Raw genomic sequence first — 18,511 nt, 5'->3', positions numbered from 1 at the left:
TCTTTTTTAATGTACAAAAGAATGCTTATTTTTCAAATTAGTTGCTCTTTTCAATTAATGATAGGCTGAGCAATTTGTTTTGGTAGATAAGATAAGTTTAACTAACAGTAGGATACTTAATTTGAAACAGTGATTTACGAATTGAGTAATAGAGTCATATTCTATTTTTCAATTCAAGACGCTGTGACCTTGAGGGCCCCTATCAAACTGACAAAAAAAGAACACTGTCGGAGTTAGTTTTGTTGTTTTTCATGCATGTCCAAGCTTTTTGCAGTTAGATTTTATACTTTTGTTGCTAAATTCCATCTCTAAGGGTCACATTCACAGTTCTGTTGCACTTGCCTTCTGCATTTAGGTAGAGTATCGATTAGTTGTTGTCTACACTTCTTCTAATCATTTTTCTGTGTAAGGAGACAAGGATTATTTTCGAGGAAACTTCTCACTAAGAATTATGGACAACTTCGCTTAAAGTAATTTTAAATAAATATTTTTCATAAGGCTGTGGAGGAGCAGTTACTGGTTTAGGCGGGAATTTTTCGAGCCCAACTGATGCAACGAACTATCCACACAGTATCCGCTGCATATGGACGATAACTTCTTCAGACAAAAAGCGCAGCGTGCAGCTCCATTTCCTTACATTCAACCTGGAAGCAGATTCAAGATGCATGTACGACTATGTAATGTTCAGAGACGGGGCCCTAGCAACATCTCCAGTCTTGTACAATAACACAAACGGCGGTCGATTTTGTGGCAACGGCAAGCCACCAACAGTTACCTCATCTGGTGAAAGTCTAACTGTGTCATTCATAACAGATGTCTCTATTGCAGCAGTAGGATTCTCAGCTGTCTGGGTCACGGTACCAAAAACTAGTGGTATGTGTTTTGTTTTAAATGAAGCATGTCTTTTATTTAACAATAGTATACATTTCACATCGCACCGAGAAAACTTACACGATGATACTCTTAATTCTGTTATGTTTGTGTTTGGTTTTTATTTAGGCTGTGACCGATACTTAGCGACTCCAACTGGGTCCATCACATCACCTAGCTACCCAAATAACTATCCTCACAGATCAAATTGCAAGTACACCATTGGAATTGCTTCTGGCCTTCAAATTGCACTAGTGTTCCAGGATTTCGCCCTCGAAGCCCATTCCGAATGCAGATACGACAACCTCAAGGTTTATGACGGAGGCAATAGCACATCGCCACTTATCGGAACATTTTGCGGTACAAGAGGCCCTGGACGTATCGTTTCTACTGGCAATATGCTTCATCTTGAATTCAATACAGATTTCTCAGGCTCAGCAAAGGGTTTCTTCGCCAACTACACCACTGGATCAGCATGTGAGTACTACATTTTTTCAAAATTTCAGCCGCTTAATTGTGGACTCCGGAATTTATAAGACAAAGAAATTAAGAAGCCACTTATAGCTTTGTGTAGTCCATTTCCAGATGGAGATTCTCTCTATGAACAATCACCAGACGTTGATAATTCAAGTATCCACAGGTTTTGAAAGAACGGATAACACCTTTTCGAAGGGTTTTGCCCTGAGAAAAATCCTCGCTTGGGCTGGGGTTAATGAACTAAGGATTAAAATAGACTCCAATAGACTAAAATAGACTTATTTTGAGTTCCAGCTGATCCCAAAACATATTTTCGTGACATACAGGCATCGTGTAACGCGCTGATCCCAATTTCAGTTGCCTTTGTGCAGACTCCACTGTAGAAGGATCAAATTGAAGACATACGTTGGGTTTTAAAAAGAGCGAATCTTGAATTTTCTGTCTATTTCGCCAGGAACCCCATAATGTTTAGCTGTTTTGTACAGCACATGCGCTATTCTACTTTTACTTCGTAAATCTAAAAGAACTGCTTATTACAAATCTTAATTGAAAAACCTGTTACAAATCTTAGTTAAAAGAACAAACTTTAGCATATCAACAATTGGCCTCTACTAGTTTTTATTTAGCGAGAGTGTGAAATATTTTGCAAACTACGCAAGCGAGAGGCAGAAGACCAGCTTTTTAAGTTTTCTATTTTTTATACGCTTTGATCAATGTTTTTCTAAAGGCAGTAGTTGACTTGCTAAATCACTATATTTGAAAAAAGTAGCAAAGGCGGTTCACTGTATATACTGTCACTAGGTCACTATAGGGATTCACACAAGGCAGTCGAAATAAATCTACTAGGTATGCGATAAATTATAAGCGTTTTGAAGCATGGAAATTCGCCAAACATTTAAAGGCTCCAAATTGATTTAAAGCGAGGTTAATTGAGTAGGCCTTCAATGGATAATCTACAGCCTGTCCATTGGGGGCCTATTTTTCATTTCACGAAGTAATCCCTCTTTGTAAAAGCATTTTAAGCTATGTTTATTGTCATGCAAGTGTTCGCCGCATGCCTTCTGGTTTCTCTCGGTGGAAGTTTCTTTATAGATTTTGTTAGCAATACCTATGTTTAGATGGGAAATCTAATGTTCCTCGATCTGATTTCACTGGATTATTTGGGCTATATCAATTACATGGCTGCTAGCGTGTGTAAATTTACAGCAAAAATGGACAGTACCAATGCCATCATATCGTTACTAGAGACACAGACACACAGTCTTTGAGTCTGAAATGGGAATGTTGAGAAGTGTGATCTGCGTAGATTGGACGGGGTTGACGAAATATCGAGAATAGGCTTGATGCCCTTGGGAAATGCCCTTTTCGTTTGCCGAGACACCCTGTCTTCCAAAAGTATCTTTGTATTACCGGCATGCAAAGAGCATAAAATTTATTGGAAGGACTATGAAATATAGTACCCATAGAAAAACTTTTTATAAAATATTTGAACAAAAAGAAAGGAGGTGGAAATTTCAATCACTTTTAAGGTTATGTTTTCAGCCATTTAGAACCTTGTTTGAGGTGTTCATTACCAATTCCTTTTTCCTTTGCTTTCTGATGGAAACACGAGATGCCTGCACACGAGGTCCTGTTATCAAAGTGAGATTTCATGAAACTGGATAGTACATGATAAACATGATATGTCTCAGTAGCACATGATATACAGTGACTTTCAATATACATTGCCTACTCTCTAATTAAGCATTTAAATGTTCAAATTTTGAGATACAGTTTAAAAAATGGAGTTGTCATTTATATAGTCTGATATTTATTTTCGTCGATCTTCGCTGACAAAATTTACCAGGGTATTCAACATAACGATGAACTTTTCAGATTACCTCTGACAATTATGCTACCTGCTTCTGACTAAATGTATAAATTGTACAAAAATAGTTAAAAATAAGATTATTGAAAGAAGTAGGAAATTTGGTTTATTCCTAAATTCGTCTTCAATAAGTAACCATAATTCATTAAAGGGTGTTATAAAAGGGTTTTATTTTTATTCAAAAAATTGAATTGTTCAACAGAAAGAAGCTTCTAGTGCTATCTTACAATGTGACAGAAATTGCAAGTCACGATTTCACAATTGTTTATGATTTCAAAACGGTAGTACAATGCCTGCCAAAGTCTTGGAACACTGACGTCAATTTCCAAGGTCAAAATCAACGATCCCTATCTCCCCTATAGAACACTGTTGGTTTACAATGAAATGTGTTAGAATTTTAGGAAAAAACATTCTCTTGCCCTTTTTTATGATATTTTCCTTAATTATATACATTGTTTTAGGGGGAAGGGGGCGGAAGTAGTAATTTTTTGTCGGGAAAGGAATGAATGATATCAAATGCAACGCAAATTGCAGGGTGGCCCATTTACTTTTGGCAGGCATTGTACAAATTTGTAGAGCTTGATCAGGTTTTTTCCTTGCCCTTTGACGTGACCTAAAAAGGCGAACCTTCGACTCTAATTTTCTACCAAGTCAAATACTTGCCGGTTCTCTTTCCTGGAAATATTGCATATTCCTTGTCAATCATTTTGTTCAAAAACTTCATCATGAACTATCCCGTGTCGTCTTTCGATGGCCTGTAGTCTTTCTTCAAGCGACATAGCTCTGACATCCCTTACATACAATATTTCTTCTTCGTCGTCTTTTGTGTCAACAACTTCCTCACTTTTGCTCTTAACCATCATCTTTCTCTGTTTTGCTAGAAATGTCTTGAGTGCATCTTCCTTAGATTGGCTCTGACCTTTATTTGGTGTAAATTTGTCGGTATCGGTTGCTTGTTTTGCTTGGATCAGTTCATGTTTCCGGTATGCATTCACAAGTTCCGGAAGGCGGATGCTTCTCGCATTCATATAATCTCGCGCAATATGCCAATGCTTGCTCGGTTTTCTATGGGTAGCAAGTGAGTCGTCCGGTTCAGTTGTATCTTCTTCATCAAATGTACACATTGACCGAGATCGTGGCCGACTTCCTTTATTTGGTTTTTGATCTGTAGAGACTGACTTATCAATCCGAGATCGGCTCTGTGCCGTCATGTCCAATGAATTGGTTGCTCTTCGAAGAGAGTTGCGAAAAATTGCATCCTGATATACACCTTGTTTTGCTGGTGGAGACTGGATTATTTGCTGATCCTCAGCCGACATCCAACTTGACTTGATGCTTCCGGGGAATTTCGATGAATTTACCCGCGATAAGGGCGTTATATCTATAAGGCATTTTGCTCCCTTTCTTGGTAATATGTCCACAGACATGCGTTTATCGTTATTTCGATGCCGCCTTAAGAGAAGAGGTGATACAATCGCGTCTATATTATTTCTGTAAGGTTCAACTTCCAGCTTTGGTAATGTACTTTTTCTAGTAATTTCAGGTGTCTTACTTGTATTTTCACTCGCAATTGACCGCCTGTCTGCATTTTCACCATTTTTATTACATTTTTCTGAAACTGCATCCGGTTTGTGCCCTCCATTTTTGTCCTCGAAGCCTTCAATCCGTACTGAATGGATTCCCGATTTTGCAAGATGTGCAAAAGTTCGCCGGGTTTTGGCGTTTTCTGTCTGACTCTGAATACTTCGTTCTTTACGGAACGTACCGTTCCTGTATTCAGATGACGTACCATGAACTTCAGTGGGTTCGGTACTGTTTTTCAATGCGTTCTTCTGTGGATCAAGGTCGTTGATTTCTCCTCTCTTGTCTTTAACCGCATTTGATTCTGTTTGGTAGGTGGTAGAATCTTCTGGTGAATTTTCAAATAAATCGATTTTAATAACAGGGATTTTCATGTCCATATTTAAGAGATAAACTGGCAATTTTTGCAGGAAGTCTAGATCTCCGATGTCTTATCTGTGTTCAAAGGTCCTTCTGTCATGGCCTGATGACGTGCTTCTCCTGATCTACAACATAATGAAATTACTGTGTTGAGGATTTTCGTAGATCACCATTAGCTTACTTGAGCACTACATTAAAGATGAGCAAAGGTCGAAACGATCCGCGTGACAAAAATTCTGAGAATCCGCGAGACATAAAGCAACCTGCTAAAAGATGTTGGTAACATAAGTCGTAGAAAGGCCTAGATGGGTGAAACACAAAAAACTTCATTTCTTAGCTTGTTTATGTCAGACAAAGCGGGGTATTCATGTGTTTTTTGAGCCGGTTGTTTTTACTAGTTTTCACACTTCCTATGAAAAGAGCTGTGATAGACCTGTAATGCATTTAGATGAACTACTACATCTACAACATGCCTACAGAGATGTTGTAAATTGAACAAAAATGTTGTATATTGAAGAAAACTAGGCTTGCATTTCATACATATAAATAATATTATTGGTGATTTGGTTCAGTATAAACGATATGCTTGAAAATTCGAACTGGAAGAAATGTTTTCCTATTTTGACGGACCATATGTGTTTTTGTTTTAGCCAACTTTTGATAGTGTTAACTCGAAGAAATACTGTTTTGAAAAGCTCGAGTTATCGGATGTAGACTATAAATAAGAAAATGACACGCCTTCAGCTGGAATCTGCAAACGACAGCAAAATCGATGGAGATAAAATCCCACCAATGCCATAAATGAATGACTTTTAATTGGAGATTAAGCCCCTGGGTGCCTATTCGAGGAGCGCTTGTTCGAGAGGGGCGCTTGTTCGAGATGGGGGCTTGTTCGAGAGGGACGTTTATTTGAGAGGGCGCTTATTCCAGAAAGGGGCTACGTTTTCCCAACATGTTTTGACTTTTATTTGCTTTTAACAATTCCATGAAACCCTTTGAAAATATATTTTTAAAACATTTGAATATGCAATTTTCTTTTTTCTAACACTAAAATTAACTGTGCATTAATTTTATACTTTTTTGACTCAAAGACCGAGCGCTTATTCGGAAGGGGTGCTTATTCGGAAGGGGTGCTTATTCGAAAGGGGTGCTTGTTCGGAAAGGGGTGCATAATCCATTATTCATGGTTTTGGAAAAATCTGTTATTCTTTATTGGAAAAACTCTAACATTAGGGGCAGAAAAATCCTTGTTATGGAAGAAGAATTTTTTGAATATGTTATGCAAACTTATATTACTGCGACAAATTTGTCTTGGACATCAATCATAGAGATGATGAACTGCTATTTGTGTTTCGTTAACTGATAAACGTAAGTATTACTTTCGAAATTTCATTTGGTATGGAATGAGCTAAGCTACGGGCAATCGATAACAAAAATCCAGGTTTTTACTTCGTATTAAGATCAAGATCAGATTGTATTTTACTTTGAGAATGTCGCAATCGACAATTCAACAACAATGAGCGGAGTGCATCCTTGTGAATCGACTATATTCTTCAAATATTCAGATATTCCCCAGTTAAGAAGAAGTGAAGTCGACTAAAGAAAGACATCACTTTGGATCGGGAAATTTGAATTGCCGTTGTTAGAAAACTTTGCTTACCGATGTTTCTCTCATTCTTCGTCTACCATCTTCGCCTTTATTAGAGAGAGCTCAAATAGCTTTGTTATCATTGCATTCTACGCCACATTCAAATCAAGGCCTGCTTGCAAACTGTCATAACAGGCCCATTATATCACCTTCTTGAGTCTTTGTTTTGAACTGCTTCCTTTTTGATTCGTTTTATTCCCTTTCTGCCTCTTCTATTCAAATGCATTCAGTTTATCGATTTTTATTGAAATAACGGCTTCCTTTTGATACCCTGTGATCTCTCACGCCTTTGTCTGCGTCACAACCACTTCAGTGGGTTGAATTACATGGGCTTTTCAAGAAACTGAATACATCCCTCATCAGCTTATGTCAATACTGGTATCCAATACATTACCGCGTCAATAACAACGGGAGCCTCAAAAATGCATGCCCAAATTTTTAGAAAGCATTCGTTCTGCTTTGGTTTTCTTTTACAATCCATGGTTTATTTTTGGATTTTTAAGCTGCATGCTGAGGTTGATTTTCTGATCACGTACAGTCAATTTATAAGAACCAGTAAATTGAAAGTTCAGGCTGGTTTTTCCTAGTTTTTCAATAACTTTCAGCCTGAATTGTTCTTATGTTGTTTTATAACTGATCTGTTTGTTTGATATATGATCTTTGACGTAAAAAGAGAAAAGGAAAAAGTTCATACGCGCTAGATACATTTATTTTAATTGATCCGGAAATGAATTTTTTTGATTTTTTGATTCTTTTTTTATAAGAACCAGTAAATTTAAGTTCAGGCTGACTGTTCTTAATTTTTTTCGAAAATCTGAGTCTGGATTGTTCTTAATTTGTTCTTAATCTAATATGGTGTAAGCATTGCGAGTGTTAGCTTTTTCGCTCTAGGGAGATGTTTAGGCCTCATTTGCCAACAAAGTGTGTGAGACAGCTTTAATTTGCTGACAAATTTGAATATTCACCGAAAAAGCACCCACACATCGCTTAAAATCCTCGATTTTGAGAAAAAACGTTGTTCAAAATTGCATTTTGCAGAAGCTCAGCCTCAGCTTGTTCTTAATTTGTTCTGAACTTTTGAGCAATTCTGAGGCTCGTGTTCTTATAAAATTGTTCTTATAAAAAAGAGTTTATACAGTCGAACCTCTAATAACGACAACCACCGATTAGCGGCCACCTCCCAATAGCGATCACAGACCTTCAATTCCAAACGCTTGTGAATGTTTTTACTAAAATTATGATTAAATAAAATTTAATCAGAGATTACGGCCACCTCCCATTAACGGCCACTAGGCCTTGGATCTCAAAGTTATTAGAGGTTCGACTGTGGATATTTTAGGGATGCATTTATTGCATATTACACCTCTTTAAAGAACATAGGGGCGTCAAAAAAAACTAGTGGCATCGAAAGCATTTTAGGGGCACAAGTGCTAGGATCAACTTTGGTAGGAGGGAGCTCTTTTTCTTAAATCTTGTTGAATAAATTTTGCTCTTATTTTATCTACAAAATCGAGTTTGGTACGAAGCAAAGCAGCAGCATTAACTTTTTTAAATAGTTAATGTTATGGAAGAGCTGTTACGGCCGTTACACAACGGTATATTAGGGTTGTATCCGAACCTTTAATCCGAGCCGTTCAATTGAAAAAGAAGAGGACTAGCATTTTTGTTTTCCCTTTAAAATGCAGGAATCGTGAAAAATCAATAAACAGAAAGAAAATTTGGAAAATTTATTGTTAAGGGGATGTTTTTAAAGAGAACATTGTTCTTGATACAAAATCTACATTTATTGAAACTGACTATTTAAAGAACTTTAGTGGTACAACTTTCATCGTTTTGCCATTGTGGTGTGACATTGAATCCCTCACCTTCATTTTGGCCAGCCTGTCGGTGGTTACCAGATCAACTAATTGTTTTACCTCCAGTAGCTTGTTAAATCTTAGACCTCAGATTAGTCTAGCTTAAAGTATCCATCATCTTGTGTTTGTTCACACTGCCCCTACTAAATGATGTCTAATGCTGGGTTAAGATGGATTCAGTCTTCATTTCACCAACATGGGTCTACAGCTCCTAAATATACCGAAAAAGCCCCGGATGTTACATGGAGGGGTTTTTTAATAGAATGGACCAAACCGAGCATGATAATTGCTAGTAACTTCAATTGAATAAGATACCTTCGTTACAATAGTACTTATGTCGTGCTGTTTTTATGAGTCGGCAGTTTAACCCCTTATCCTTATTGACTGCTTACCATAGACATAGAAGCCGGGGGGGACTGGAGGCAAATGTCCCATACTTTTCAAAGGTTCAGGTAAAATGCCCATTTTTAGCCTGCAGAGTTGCCCATTTTTGCAAAGATAAGAGAGTGGAGGGGGGGGGGGGGGGTTGACCATTTGAGGCCATGGTAAAAAATTAGCAGGGATTTCTGCGAGGTCGCTCCCTACACAGGTTTTTTAGCGTCATAGAATCTTTGTTGAGGTATAATACTTCTTACGTCCTTTCTCCTTACAAATGACTTACGTCAGAATTTCATCAAATATTTTCTTCAAAACAGTCAGAAACTGCGACATGTTTAGAGGTTTTTCGCTCTTGTTTATATGTATCCATGGCAACTGCAGTGAATTCCGTCCAGCGGGTGCCCTTCGGATAAGAAGCTATTGTTTTGGAGAGCCTGTGTCTGCGATTGGTGTGTGGGCTGTCTTTGTTTTATGCGAAATCTGCTTATTAATGAAGAGTGATTTTATTTTAAGTGCTTGCTATTTTTAGGAAAAACAGCAAAAAGTGGATAAAACGATTAAAATTGAATCATTGATAAAAAAAGAATAATATTTAATAGTCACGCCATATCATTTTGAATTTTACAACACCCATTGGAACTTGAATGTGTCATTTGTCAGGATTTTGATCGAAAGCGTTTGCCTTTCCAATAAGCTAAGATTTGGTTTGAAGTTGTTCGAAAAAGCCTTCATTCCCCCTGAAACAATCTCTGGGAATTGAAGAATTTTCTCAGGTAAAGAAAGGCGATTGGTCTGATGCAATGAGATGATCAGAATGCACCTCATTGGTCGGATGTTAACAGGCCCATTTGATGTCCTGTTTTTTGTACCCCCTCGTATAGCAGCAAATAAGGAATTCCTCAAGCTCTGAGCGTTACAATCAATAGAAGGAAAAGGACCACCCCCCCTCTCCCTAGCGTTAAAATGCCTTGCATCATTAATCTTTGACCAAGCTGCTTCTAAGGTTGTTTAGATCATTTTTTGTAGTTGTACTTCCGGTATGATATGAGTGCCACAATTTGCCAATATTCGTGGGATCGAGCAACACCATTTTAGAGCGGTGCTTACCCCTGTGTCGCAAGTGTTGCTATAGAATTTTCCGACTCAATGCAGATTCCAAATAATGTTGATCAAACGAAGTTAGATCTTTTTCATAACATATTCTCGAATTTGCAGTATGCGGTGGCATGTTGTATTCATCTTCTGGATTTATTCGATCACCCAACTACCCACAACCCTACCGACATCGTGCAACCTGCGTTTGGGTGATCAATGTTGCTGTTGGCAACATAATCAGTGTCAACGTTACCGATCTTCAAATCGAGACAAGCACGGCCTGTAGATACGACAACGTCGCTCTGCGTGATGGAACTAACAGTTCTGCTGCTTTGATAACGAGACTGTGTGGAAGTGCAAGACCTTCTACCTTATTCAAGACGACCAATAATGTTTTGTATGTTGTCTTCACTTCGGATGCGTCCATCAGTGGGCGTGGATTCGAACTACGCTATACATCAGGTAAGGCATGAAATGTTGAACAAATTTCTTACCTAGCCAGCTTTATTATAGACTAAAATCTTGTTTTTGAACCCCGAAAGTATACGAAAGAAAGTAATTTGCTCTGGAGACATGAGAAGAACATCTTAAATATCTGTAAGTGTGTAGCATAGCGAGAAAGATGAAAAATCGCAATTTCTCATTTCCTTCCTATCTTTGCATGTTTATTTAATATTGCTAGCATCCTTGGTATGTCTGTCAAATACCATTTCATTTGAATGAGCCCTCAATGTATCTTCGTTACGTTTTTGCTATACCCCCCTTGACTCAAAATATCTTCTTTCTCTCTTAATTAGTTTTTAGATATCATATTTTGATAATGTTTCTATTTCTGCAGGTTGTGGAGGGGTGTATAGAGACCTCACTGGAGTTATTACGTCACCAAATTATCCAAACAACTATCCGAACAGACGATCGTGTAACTACACAGTCCTTGGAAATGTCGGCGATGTTATCCAAGTCAACTTTACATATTTCCGAACAGAAACGTCTTCAACATGCCAGTAAGAGAACTTTTTTCTATCAAAATTTGCAATTCAATTCCAAGTCCGATAGTAGAATCGCAGGCTTTAGTTGTACTTCTAGACCTGCAAGACCGAGGTGGCTGTTCTCTTTGGGGATGAGTTTTGTTTCTAATACTAGACGGAACATTTTATTCTATCTTCCAACAAAAACCTGCGATTCTGCTATTGGGCAGCATTTGCTGAAAAACCCAGATTGTACAAAAAACTATTATGGCGACATGTCTCGGATTATTGATAAAGCCCGATTCTCGTTACATCTAGCAGTTTTGGAATCTATCTACATAAGCACGAAAAAACCGCTATTGTGTAGACAAAAGGAGTTCGTTTTCACCTTAGGACTCCATTGGTAACATTCTCAATAGGCAAGCGGCACTGATTGGGTAACTTCAACAGTCACGTGCTCGCATTTCTGATTGGCCTATTTCGATTCACAACTGGGTATATATTTTCTAGCGTAGAGTTTACGATCTATTTTCTGACGTTTACAACTCTGAAGAATGTCTCAGACGAAAAGCTTTAGTTTTCTCCAATGTTTGCTTTTTTCAAAGCCATTTAAAAATCAAATTATAATTTTGCAGCTATTTCGCTTATCGTAGAAATAAGTCTTATAATTTCATCACACATGAAAAGGATGATAATTTGTAGGTTTTTGATAAGAGTTTAGAATGCATGGTTGGTATGAGGTTTGATTTTTGTTGCCTGCCCTTCGAGAATCCTGCAACCAGGTTATTTGTATTGCCTGATATTCGCTGGTTTTCCAGCATGGATTAAGTCTGTACAGTTACAAAGTTATATCTAACTAAATTCAATCAAGTTTGTTAAAACGACTTCAACTTTCAATCATTTTCTTTTGCGGTATGCAAATTTTAAGCATAGAATTTGATCGTGTTCAAGGCTCCCATTGTCCCTGCTTGTGTAGCTTTTCCAAAAAGCTCACCACTGACATCACCTTGTTTTTCTTAAGCGTTATTTCGATCCTTTAAAGTATTCTTGTTGGGTATTATTTGGATTAAATCAAAACAAGTTTTGATAGTTTCTTTTAATCTCATTTTAATGAATCTTCCATCTCTTAATAGGCATGATTATGTCAGTGTCTACAATGGCTCCTCTGCAAGTGCTCCCATGATTGGCAAATATTGTGGTGTTCAGTCTTCATTCAGTGTCAGATCAACTGTTTCAAGCCTCTTTATGATGTTTAGATCTGACTCATCACTCAATTATAGGGGATTCTCTGCGAACTATGAAATAATCGGTAATACCTTACATTCAAAATTCTGTATCATTTATATGAGCGCATTCTCAGTCAGGCCTATTTGAAATCTTTATATTTTTATATTTCTGAGTCTTTTGGGTTGATAGCGACAAAAGCAATCCCTCGTACGTGATAACTAGTCTTGTGGGTTAATAGCGACAAAAGCAATCCCTCGTACCTGATTGCTAGTTGTATGCCTATGTAGACGTTTCATTTGATTGCGCCAGAACTTGGTTGCTAATCGCTAATAGCCGTAAAGGTTGTTTCAGGCACTTTATCACGTACCAAGATAGATGTCTAAAAATGTTTTGTGATCAGATATCTATGAAAGGGGGGTTTGTGTTTAAGCGGCTACGGAAGAAAAGTGTTTTTGCGTCAGTTTCCATTTTTTACTTTCCAAGGTTGCAGTGGTGTATACACCGCATCAAATGGAACAGTGACGTCACCAAACTATCCAAACAACTATCCGATTAACCGAATTTGCAAATCCAGAATCAGGGTGGCCAGTGGATTTAGGGTGCAGCTTAATTTCAGCGAAATAGACGTCGAGACGCATCAAACATGCAACTACGACTTTGTCAAAATTTACAATGGTCCGGACGAGACAGCCCCACTTCTTGGAAACTACTGCAGTCGCCATGCTCCAGCAAGTCTGACGTCATCTTCCAACGAAGTTCTTATTGTTTTTAGATCTGATAGCTCCAATACTGGAAGAGGTTTTAGCACACGTTATACAAGTGTCAGTGGAGGTATGATTGCTATTCCTCGTATGTTTTTGTTGTTTTAGTCTTCGAATGCAAAATCGCAAGATACAGACTTGTATTTAGGTCTAATTGAAAAAGCATGAAGAAAATCCTACTTGGCCTTGACAGAAATTAGCCAGATTGCAATGTGCCATTTTGGGAGACACAGCCAACTGTAATTTTTTATTCACATGAAGAGTAATTGTCAATAAAAATTGCTTTAGTGAATAAATAAATTTCTCATAGTAAATAAAAAATGAATTAAAATATAAAGTTTGCAATAAAATGATATGACCAATGCAAATTTTCACTTTACATTTGACATGCTCTCGTGTTGACATTTGAGTTGTTTTAATATAGTTACCTCATCAATTGCGAATTGAATTTTTATGCCGATACCTTTAGGTTGTGGAGGCTTTCTCACCTTTTCAAATGGGTACATCTATTCACCAAACTATCCTCAAAACTACCCAGTGAACACCCAGTGTGTCTGGGTCATCACCGTACAAACTGGTCACAACGTGCAGATCAACTTCACCGATTTCGAAATGGAAGCGCACAGCTCTTGCAGGTATTTTGAATTTTACGCTCTTTACAAGCCGTATTACCTGACGTAAAAATGAAGTAAAAATGTTGAACATCGACCAACATCAGTACAAAATACAGCACACGGACAATCATTTTATTCTACAGCATCTTATCCTTTCGTTTCGTGTCTCTTCCAGCTTCATTTGAAAGTAGTTGTTACTTTCTGTAAGACGAATTATACTTCATTGTGACAATTTAATTCATTATTGAATAATGCTTGCTGATCTTTTGAAAAATAATTGCTAAATGAACGTAAATTTTATGCATCTTCAAACTTTATTTTATCTGGTTTAAGAGAAACAATATAGTTTAGAAAGAATGGCAAGTTTCGTTTCTTTAAGTTTGGTTTGATAAGGGTTTATGATTGATTTCGGGTTGATATTTTATCAGAGTTAATTTCTTTCCAGTTGACTGTGTCATAACTTTGCTGGTTTACTATTTTGCTTATGCTTATTTTTTAAAGCTTTGATTACATTCAAATTACTGACGGGTATGGAGCAAATGCAACAGAGCTAGCAAGAGGGTGTGGGACGACCAGCCCTGGTTTCACGCAATCAACGGGCAATGTTATGATTGTCAAGTTCCGATCGGATGCCTCAGTGACAAGGAAAGGCTTCAGGGCCTACTATAAAACAGGTACTCTGACACAGTCTAGTTTTCAAGCATTAGAGTATGTTGCTAAATTCGAGTTCAGTGATCGGGCTACAAAGTACACACAATTGCATTAATAATATTTGTTAGTTGCACGAGCTATAGTCAAGGAAAGCTCATAAAGAGGGGCAATCCCAGGGGCTCAGATGGTGAACCAGATAAGCTTTTAGCATTTTCCGAATTGGTGTATTTAACCAATTCATGAGCTGAAGTAAGAGGATCTACTTCTTAAATTATCGCTTACGTTGTTTGTCAGACTTTATCTGGCGTTGATGCTTTAAGGATTCTTGGACGAAAAACACCTATGTATTCTATGTTTCCTCTTTCGGTAATAATATTTTGCGGCAAAATATCCTTGAAGCAACATTTTTTGTAGATATTTTAATGTAATCCACATTTTTATTCTAGAATCTTTCTGCACTTTTTCAACAACCAGTTTCAAGAACAAATATTAAGAATTTTGTTCATCACCTTAATTTAGTTCATATTGATACAGTAAAACGTCAAAAATGTTTGGAAAGCCTTACCATAATAAATTTAACTTTGAATATCTAGCTTTGAGTGACCAAAATTATTGGGTGTTATTGAGCTGCCGTAGATTGAACCTGTTGATCCAAGGTTTGAGCAGAGAGAATCTTCGCATTGTATCCTTAAAATTTTTCAAAAGGATCAAGGCAAGACTCTTTGCAGTGCATTGTAGAAATTTTTGAGATTTAGATGCCTACTAACTAATCGTATTGCCTTATTTCTACATCAAGGATGTGGTGGCACGGTGAACGCAGATATTCCCGGCGTAATAACATCGCCGAATTACCCACGAAATTATCCTCACAATACCGAATGCATTTGGCTGTTACGAGGAACGCCTGGTCGCCAGATTACTTTCACTTTTACGAATTTCGATATTGAATCACATTCATCTTGCCGTTACGATTTTGTCGAAGTTCGACAAGGGGATAACAGTAACTCGTCGCTGGCGGGAAGATACTGTGGAACAAACTTGCCTAACACGGTGACGTCATTCGGCAACTCATTATACGTGCGATTCTTATCTGACACCTCATCAAGCGGAACTGGGTTCAGAGCCACATATACAACTGCAACTTCAGGTATAGATTTGTGCTTAAAAACTTCAGCCTTGAGACCCATGAGTCCTTAACTAACGAAAGATTGGTTAAAAGCTATAAGTTTAAATATAAACCGTAAGCAGACGTCTTGAGTTGATTAGTTAGATATCAACCAATTATTATCTAACATTTCACTTAATTTCCTCAAAGAAATGTATTTGGCTTAAATAATATTTAATATCTGATTATAAGGAGTTCTAGGAAGGTATTGTAGGGGAAGAGTTCAAAAACCCTTAGGACAAATGGGAATAAGGAGCACGAAAAATGTCTCGTATTGGGTATGTGCATTGACTGGAAATCAATTTGTAAATTTCAAATTTTAGGTATTGTTCTATCTTATCACAGCTCTATTAAGCTTTTTCTACACGTTTAGCTTGTGGGGGAACATTTACCGCCCTTAATGGCTCCTTCGCAAGTCCAAGCTATCCAGCCAGCACACCAGCAACAGCTGACTGTCTTTGGAAGATACAGGTATGTTCAAAACCATGGATATATTTCTTAAAATATGTTAGATATAGGCAAATAATTGCAAATCAAACATTATTTTGTTTTTGTTACCAGATGCTACTATTATCTCTTAAGTTGATCTGTTAAAGTTCGGCTGTAGTATAAATCGTGGTCAACTGAATGTTCGTTGCAGCCGTGGTATGGTACCTGGCGTTTTGTTGACATTTAATAATATAAATAGTATTGGATCATTACCTGAGTAAGCAATTTCTAATTCTTCTTTTATTACTGGAGTTTGACTTAACTCTGCATCAACTGAATTTTATTTCTATCAGGTTGCACCAGGCAGCATTATCGACCTCAGGTTCACAACGTTTAACATCCAGCAGTCTTCTTCTTGTTCGGATGCGTATTTAGAAGTCCGCGATGGCCCTCTTGCTTCTTCCAATCTAATCGGCCGGTACTGCGGCAGTTCGCTGCCGCCGAATGCATATTCAACTCGTGAAAACTTATATGTCAGGTTTTACCACAACGCAGCCAGCGGAAGCCCTGGCTTCCAAGCAACATTTGGTGCAGGTATGTTGTCCTCAATAACCATTTATTAAAAAATTGATTGATAGGTTTTGATAATGCCATTTTGGTCATTGTCCGGTGTTTTATAGTCCGGGGAGTATCAGATTAAGACCCTATTTAATATAATACATTATGTCTCCATTTCTCTGTACCCTTTTTCAGTTTTTTTTTCGTATGTGTTTCTGTTAAAGTGAATCATCAGTTTGAATATGCTTTATTCATAATTCGATTTATTAGATTTTGCACCTCAGAATGCCAGTTAATTAATTTGCAAAAAAGGATGTGTTTCAGTTTTGTAATAATCAATTGATGCATCCAAAAATTCTTGATTCTTGTTTAATCATCCAATGCTACTTGTTTTGCTACCAGCTTTTCTTAATTACAAAATCTACCGTGGACAGCTTCTCATAGATATAATGTTACCTTTCAGTCTGCGTCAACACTATAACATACACTCAGGGATATATTGCCTCGCCCCGATGGCCTGCCTCTTATCCAAATAGTAAAGAATGCAGATGGACGGTCACAGTTCCTGCTGGACGAAGAATCAGTGTTCGTTTCACTGATTTTGACCTTGAAGATCATTCCAGTTGTAACTACGATTTTTTCGAGGCTCGTGACGGGAATCTTGCAACATCAACTTTGGTATGTTCATGTCATTTAACTAACTACATTTAGGTGTATTTCAATGAAAATACCTATCTGTAACAAATTGTTGGAATTCTGTATCGGCAGTGAATTTAAGACAACATCTACTAGAAAACTAGAATGCTCCAAATATGCAAGGCTACTGCGTGTCCTTTTTGTTTTCGCAGTAAAGAAGCTGCCACTTTATTCACCAGGATCTATCTATAACAGAGGACAGCGATTTAATCAAAACATTAGGTTGAATATTCTACCTTCTGGCGATCACTTAAAGTTTCGTTCTCCAATTACATTGAGCAGAACAGACTCTTTGATATGTGCAGAAAATGCTTCTGTTTTTGTAAGACTGAGTCATAGTTATAAGCTGTACCGATTACCCTAGATGTATTATAGCGATCTTATTTTGTATTTTTGTTAGCTCGGAAAGTACTGCGGAACCCAGAATCCTGCTGCCTTTAGCTCGACTTCAAACTCGTTATTCTTGAAATTTAAATCGGACTTTTCAACAACTGGCAGAGGATTCCGGCTCTACTTTGATGCTGGTGCACCGACAACACCGTTGCCAGGTAAGGAATAAGGACTCTTTCATTCTATTCCTCTTAGACTGTTATGATATATCCTGTTGAAGTTATGAGAAATGAAGCTTTGAAATTTAGCTCATGAAGAATTGATACATATCCAAGAAAAAACTCTTTCTATTGCCAGAAAGTCACCACACCCTCTATTTCGGCAGATATTCCGTTATTTTAGAAAAACGCGACCGCCCCCCCCCCCCGTCCTCACAATGACGTTTCCTATAACCCAGTAATGGCCTAAGTGTTCGAATCCCTTTCTTTAAATGTTAGGGCCTTCTTGCTTTACCAGTTTATGTGTTGAAGGAGGACCTCAGCACAAAGGACTTATTCATGCAAAAACTTGGCACTGAGGTTGATAATTGATGGTTTGTTTCTTCGTTGCAGGCTGTGGAGGAATTTTTGCCGCGTCAAACACTCTACAGTACATAAGTACCCCAAATTACCCACAGAATTACCCTATCAGTGTCACATGCACTTACGTCATCAATGCTGTCAATGGACATACAATCCTCATGAACTTCACGGACTTCGCCCTTGAATCTGGATTTGGATCATGCAATGCTGACTATGTCCAGCTGAGGGACGGAGCTACGTCTTCAGCTCCAAGTTTAGGCAGATTCTGTGGGATAAGATCCTCGTTTACAGTTCATACTTTAACAAGCTCCTTGTACGTCCAATTTGTTAGTGATTATTCAATTGTAACAAGAGGATTCCGCGCCAGTTATCAAATGAGTAAGTGATCATTTTGTATTA

General features: G+C 37.7%; 2 protein-coding genes across 2 annotated transcripts in view; one reads left to right on the top strand and one right to left on the bottom strand.

Moving 5' to 3' along the window:
* The window catches only part of LOC135682783 (cubilin), a 53,247-nt gene that overhangs the window by 19,140 nt on the left and 15,596 nt on the right, over window positions 1–18,511 (top strand). The window contains exons 10-23 of the mRNA XM_065197819.2: window positions 499–873; window positions 1,000–1,347; window positions 10,253–10,594; window positions 10,971–11,136; window positions 12,234–12,409; window positions 12,811–13,158; window positions 13,558–13,723; window positions 14,204–14,376; window positions 15,150–15,500; window positions 15,892–15,989; window positions 16,301–16,541; window positions 16,969–17,183; window positions 17,602–17,749; window positions 18,143–18,490. Coding sequence (XP_065053891.2) covers window positions 499–873; window positions 1,000–1,347; window positions 10,253–10,594; window positions 10,971–11,136; window positions 12,234–12,409; window positions 12,811–13,158; window positions 13,558–13,723; window positions 14,204–14,376; window positions 15,150–15,500; window positions 15,892–15,989; window positions 16,301–16,541; window positions 16,969–17,183; window positions 17,602–17,749; window positions 18,143–18,490 — 3,495 coding nt within the window. The remainder of the gene's footprint in view (window positions 1–498; window positions 874–999; window positions 1,348–10,252; window positions 10,595–10,970; window positions 11,137–12,233; window positions 12,410–12,810; window positions 13,159–13,557; window positions 13,724–14,203; window positions 14,377–15,149; window positions 15,501–15,891; window positions 15,990–16,300; window positions 16,542–16,968; window positions 17,184–17,601; window positions 17,750–18,142; window positions 18,491–18,511) is intronic.
* Window positions 3,015–10,229, bottom strand: LOC135682785 (uncharacterized). The gene is made up of 2 exons (XM_065197822.2): window positions 6,816–10,229; window positions 3,015–5,280 (listed from the first exon to the last, which is right to left on the bottom strand). The coding sequence occupies exon 2, from the start codon at window positions 5,173–5,175 to the stop codon at window positions 3,913–3,915; it is 1,263 nt and encodes a 420-aa protein (XP_065053894.2). The 5' UTR covers window positions 5,176–5,280; window positions 6,816–10,229; the 3' UTR covers window positions 3,015–3,912.

The sequence above is a fragment of the Rhopilema esculentum genome, chromosome 16 (assembly GCF_057945365.1).
Source record: "Rhopilema esculentum isolate cy_ngs chromosome 16, ASM5794536v1, whole genome shotgun sequence".
NCBI classification, from domain to species: domain Eukaryota; kingdom Metazoa; phylum Cnidaria; class Scyphozoa; order Rhizostomeae; family Rhizostomatidae; genus Rhopilema; species Rhopilema esculentum.
The sequence above is the reverse complement of the archived record's forward strand: the minus strand, read 5'-3'. Positions and strand labels throughout refer to the sequence as shown.